Genomic DNA, 6,020 nt, shown 5'->3' with positions numbered 1-6,020 from the left:
GCTGCAATCTATAACCCATCCATTCTTCGACATGCAAGCTGTATCTCCCTGCTTGAGCCCTACACCATCCTCCCTGATCGTATAGCCGACGAGGAAACAGGGAAAACAGTGTGCCAAGCGCTCATGCTCGACCACGATTTAAGCCTCCGGCACGCGCTGATCTGGACATTTGTTGCTGTCATGATCTCAATTATATTTGGGATTGTTGGGGGATTCGCGGCCTCCCCTTGGGATCTCAACCTTGCCTTGTCGGTCAGTGGTGGGATGCTGACTGTCTTTGGTGTGATTCAGTCTATTTTGTTGTCGTGCAATGATATGTGATCTATTTGTCTAGACTTGATTCAAAGGTGATATGTCGTAGATAGACTTATCGTCGTATTATTATAATATATACTTCACTACCACATCAACAGACACAAAACATTACCTACAACACCGTCCCCAATCAACCATCGATGATCAACGAACGACCAACGATCAATCATGCAGACTGAGGCGCAACCTGCTCCGCAGTCTCCACATGCGAATCCTTGGCCTTCTCCTGCTGGATCTCGCGGAATGTAATGGTCGGAGTCCAATGCTTGCTCAGCCGGGCGCTGCTGACCTCCGCATACAGCTCATCCACCTGCTCGAGGGTAAGGCCCTTGGTCTCGTAGATCATAAAGTACACAAACGAGATACACAGGAAGCAGCAGCCGCCCCAGATGAAGAAGATCTTGGACTGGAGGTTTGCGTTGCCCGGGCCGTAGTCGACGAGGTAGGGGGTGGAGTAGGCGATGGCCCAGTTGAGCAGCCAGTTGGTGGCGGTGGTCATGGAGAGCGACTTGGCGCGGACCTTGAGGGGGAAGATCTCGCCGGTGACGACCCAGGCGCTGGGGCCCCAGGTGGCGGCGAAGAAGAAGATGTAGATGCAGATGAAGGCGATGGCGGCCTTTTGGGCGGGCTCGTTGTGGACGATGATCTTGCCGACGGCGTCCTGGCCGGTGGTGGTGGTGCCGAGGATGGCGACGAGGAACTGCGAGACGCACATGCCGACGGCGCCCCAGAAGAGGACGGGGCGGCGGCCCCATTTCTCGATGGCCCAGAGGCCCGGGAAGGTGGAGCCGACATTGACGCAGTTGGTGATGAGGCTGATGGTGAAGGAGTTGCTGAAGCCGGAGTTCTTGAAGAACTGGGTGCCGTAGTAGAAGATGAAGTTGATGCCGGAGAGCTGCTGCAGGGCTTGCAGGCCGCAGCCGGTCAGGAGCCGCTTGAGCAGGTTGCCCTTGAAGCAGTCGAGGTAGCTGGATTTGCCGAGGCTGAGCTCGTACTCGTGGTTGGCCTGGATCTCGGCCAGTTCCTCGCGGACGGCCGCGTCGTCGGCGGGCAGGCGACGGAGACGGCCCAGGGCTCTGGCGGCGCCTTGGATGTCGCCCTTCTTGACCATGTAGCGGGGTGTATCGGGGAGGATCAGCATACCGCCGATGAGGATGATGGCCCAGGCGAACTGGACGGCGATGGGGATGCGGTAGCTGCCCGTGTCGTTGCGGTCCTTGGTGGAGTTGTTGACGATCGAGGCCAGGAGCAGACCGATGGTGATGGACAGCTGGTAGGCACCGACGATGGAGCCACGGATCCAGCGGGGGGCGGTTTCGGATTGGTAAAGGGGGACTGTCTCTTAGCCAGGATCCTGTAGTACAGTAGGGGAGCACATACTCAAAGCAGAGATCAAACCAACACCGAGACCGGCAAAGAAGCGACCAGCAAGGAAGATGGGGATTGCCGTGGCGGCAGTCTGCAAGATGACTCCCAGGATGAACACATGGGTCGAAGCAATCAGACCCCAGCGACGACCGATCATGTCACCCATGGGAGCAGCACCCAGAGCACCGAAGAATGTACCAGCAGAGAGGATGGAGACGATCGCAGCAGACTGAGAGGAGGTAACGTTGAGGTGTCCGGTACTGTCCCGGTAGCCGGTGGAGAATAGATCTTGCCAGTAGGGCATGGCAAGAATGCCGCTGATTGTTCCTGTGTCATATCTAGATCAGTTAGACGACGATCTACGCAAGAAATAGAGGTAGAAGGTAGGCCTACCCGAAGAGAACACCTCCAAAGGCGACGAAAAGACCGATGACAATGGCCGGCCAGGATTTTCCCGGCGTGCCTTCTGGCTTCTTGAGCATGAATCCCATCGTGCGATTATGATAATGGAAGAGAAGAGGAAGGGGAGTTGTTGACCGGACGAGAGATGATGCTGGGATGTCGGGGAGAGGAGGGCCTTTTATGTGCCAGAGGATCTCATCACGAGGGGGTCAGCACATGTTACACTGCTCTTCCGCTAGGCGTCCAGGATGAGTCCAGCAGACCAATCGACGCTCCCCGCAAAAAGCCTAACGCCCTCTTCCCTGCAAGTCCCATTCGCTCAGCAAGTTATAGTCGACTCTAACAGCTTGGCAGAAGTCTAAACCCTGCCACCTTGGAGGGGATGAGAAAGTTGTAGACTCGATGATGGCGCCATCCCAGTCCCTGCCTATCATCGCAAGGCCTAGATCCAGCCAAGGGAGCATTACCGATGCCATGGAAGAGACTTGACTCATCCAGTCGCCCGGTGAGCGACTTCCCCAGATCGATCGGGTGAGAGTTCATGTGTTTTGACCGTTGTGGGTAACGTGTATCCCCATGGGGGAGGGCGGGACAGCCTGTGAGGGGAACAGGTTTCGGCTTCCCCCAGTTTCTGCGACGCCGGCCCGGGGACAGTGTCTGACTGGGCGAAATAGACTTTCCTCCGGAGAAATCGCCATAGTCAAACCTCCATCCCGAGAACGTGATTGGTTCAGCTGGAATATTTCCGCCGAGGATTCTCCCATTGGAAAGCCTCTCGTATCTGGGCGCCACTGGCTGAACTCTACTGTCATCTGCCCTCGCCAAGTCGGTCACACTCCGAGCTTTTTCTTCGGTATCCCCTTTTAGTCCTGAGATATTCACCGAAAATCTTCCTTCACAGTCTCTCTGAAGTCTGGATGGTGAAAAATCCTCCGACTGCGGGGCCCCGCAAACACCATCAACTCCTACAAATACTGACAGATCTTGACAATAGTATAGGGCACAATATCAGAAGTCCATTGAGTCTTTTCTTTCTCCTGCCAACCTATTGATTGTGTCGGCTCCGACCTTCGTAATCGGCAGGACAAAGTTCAGGCCATAGAGTAGTTGGTGAACTTAATTCAGCCTCTGATCCCCACATCGACCATGGATCAATAAGGTCAGTAATTAGATTCAGGGAGAGTGAGGCAAGATTTGGCGACATGGACACTGAGCGAACGGTGGCTCGGTCCCAGAGACAAGGGACAGTGGAAATATAGTATATTCACCCATAGGAGGGTCATCCATTCTGCTGGACGTATGAGCCATTGAAGTGGATGCGAAGGAGTATTTATATACTTTGATCCAAGAATTGGATACACAATCAAGTGACCAATTGTAGAGATGTCGTTCCTATTATGACCAGACTCCCAATGACTTGCTCTGGAACGCATAAAGTTGTCTGAGACTGAGTACTGCATACCTTTAGAAGCCGCTGTTGATTACCCAACACCTAGCATACTTTCAGTTCAGTCTGTCTAGATTAACCAAGGAAGCCGAATTCTCAAGGCAGGTTGTATCGTAGTCTCTGTACAGCACTATCCTGTCTGTAGGTTGCATACCGTCATCAATCATATACCCAACCCAGCTGTTAGGCTGAGAAGGCATCTGAAACAACGACCTGAATCTCTGCTTTTCCTCATCGCCGAGGTAAGCCCTTGATTGGTGCAGTTGCCAGTTCTATCCTTCATATATGGTTCTTGTGCCTAGAAGCTTTCAAGTCAACGCGCTGCCGACATTGGCGCTGACGGCCACAAACTTGTCTTCAAGACGGGGGCTCTTTTCCTGATGGGATTGTAGTAATGCCTTGAACGATCACTTACATCTCATATATCTATCCAGCCCATCAAGAAGGTACCCACCGAATGCACCGGCCTGGTTGTCTTGGGCCTCCCAGCGCTTGCAATAGACCCTGCTGTTACCAAAGCAGCCGATTCGGTGACGAATCCTCGCAATAATAATGCAGCTCAGTCTCTAATCTTCAATCCCTGCTATTTTCAAAGTAAGACCATCCTTTCCAACTTGATCGCGGCGGGGATTCATAAGTAGCCTCGGATGGTTTGCTGTTGCATAGATTCCGGCAAATGCGCTGGCATTTCTCATGAAGGTTGTCTGTAATGACAAAGAACAAGAGCAGGAAAGCGCTCACAGAATCTGCGTTGAGCAATCCGGTAAGGAATCGTCTGCGCAGAGTGAGAGTATGTCTATGGCGATCTGTATCAAAACATGATCTGGATCAAATCTAGCAGTGAAAGACAGGACGTCGCACGGTCACCCTCAGGGCTGTTTAGTCTTGGCCAAACAACGGCATTAAATGATTTCTGTCTTGGAACTCCTATGCTAGTGAAAATAAAGTATACTAATATAAAGCAGTAGAAGTAGAAGAAAAGCAGTATAACATCATATGAAGCTGAACGCTACAAGATATTTTCGCCACTGGATGTAAAGTCATTCTTGATCAGAGCATAGATGGTATATTCAGGCTAATTGGGGTATAATCCTCCTTGTGTTTCACGGTTGCATTGCATGAAGAGGAAGCCCTAACAGGAAGCCCTCACTGCATAGATCTGGGCCTTTGGCATGATGATGCTCCCATAAGCCTTATCGAGAGGCATATCTCTGAAGAGACAGGATCTGTTATTGAGAGCTGGAACAATTTCGCATCGCTCATCTTTTCCATTCCATTAAGAGGAGCGTCTCTTGCTTTCTCATGGCGAGCTGGTCCATCTCCATCCTTACCCTCATGTCTACTACGACGGAGACGCACTAGATCCAAGCTTTTGCAAGGCTTTCCACGAAATCTTGGTGTTTGCCAGTGAACTCTATTAGATAAGAATTTGACGCCCTTGACAAGGGTTATGACGAATACGAGGGAGCTAAAGTACTGGATACGAGGGAGATCAACCATCGTTGAATCGGTTCTTCTTCCACCAGTGAGCAACTCCTCAGGCCGCACGCTTTATCAGACTGCTACAATTGGAGCTACCGGAGCAAGGTGGTCGCATATAGACAGCCGTCTTTATCTCACACACTTCCACTCGGCGCAGGAAGGTCGTTATGCTTGTCATGATTACGACTGGCTTCCAGATTTGCAAAAGATGATCTGTGTTTATGCAGCTTTGTCACATTGTCAGACTATTGATAGATATTGCCACATCCGTTTGGCCTATCTATCCCACTCCTCCTCTGCGTCATCAAGAAATACTTCATTCCGGCCAAGCACCCGCCGCACACTCTCCTGGTCGTCCTCACAGGGAAGATCCGGACGAGGCCATAGACCCCGCTTCAACATGACTAATGCCAAGTGCCGATAGCCTCGAGGGTACCCTTCCACCTCGGCGAGATCAGCCAAGGACAGCGACGCCGGCGCGCCGCCAAGACCCGGAAAGGCGCTGACGAGCCGGTCGCGGACGTAGATGGCCTCGAGGCTTAGTATGCGCCACTGGCCGTGGCCAGCGGTAGCACCCGCACCCGAACCCGTGTCTGATCCTGGACACTTCTCGAGGCGGGTCGCGAGGCGGATGTAGGAGGCTAGCTCGTACTCGACGCCATGCAGTGTGATGGCGCTGGTGATCAGGCAGAAGGCTTGGCTGGTGGCGCGGCGGCCGTTGACGCGGATGTCGACTGGATCGAAGGACGAGTGGATGATGTTTACTTTGCCCGGGTGGACTTTGGCTGACTGGTGGAGAAAGTCCTCGACGTGGCCTTCGTACCTGGTAGGAATCAGCTTGGCACGAACGAAAAAGATACGGGCGACGGACCATGCAACGTGTGTGTGTGTGTGTATATTTTACGGCCGTGGCTCGTGACTTGCACGTTTTCCACTATCCCTGATCAGGGCAAAGGCCGCCAGGGGGTGAGCCCTGGGTGTCTCTAACTATTGCTAGTTCTATGTA

General features: G+C 52.7%; 1 protein-coding gene across 1 annotated transcript; it reads right to left on the bottom strand.

The window, feature by feature from the left end:
* Positions 1 to 481: 481 nt before the first annotated feature.
* On the bottom strand, positions 482 to 2,174 carry CDV56_100798 (sugar porter family MFS transporter; the record flags this gene model as incomplete). Its single annotated transcript, XM_026754417.1, has 3 exons — positions 482 to 1,650; positions 1,696 to 2,021; positions 2,077 to 2,174. 3 exons carry the CDS (start codon positions 2,172 to 2,174, stop codon positions 482 to 484), a joined length of 1,593 nt encoding a protein of 530 aa, XP_026616144.1.
* Positions 2,175 to 6,020: the final 3,846 nt, after the last annotated feature.

Source organism: Aspergillus thermomutatus, assembly GCF_002237265.1.
Source record: "Aspergillus thermomutatus strain HMR AF 39 chromosome Unknown NODE_48, whole genome shotgun sequence".
NCBI lineage: Eukaryota > Fungi > Ascomycota > Eurotiomycetes > Eurotiales > Aspergillaceae > Aspergillus > Aspergillus thermomutatus.
This window is presented reverse-complemented; position numbering and strand designations above follow the sequence as displayed.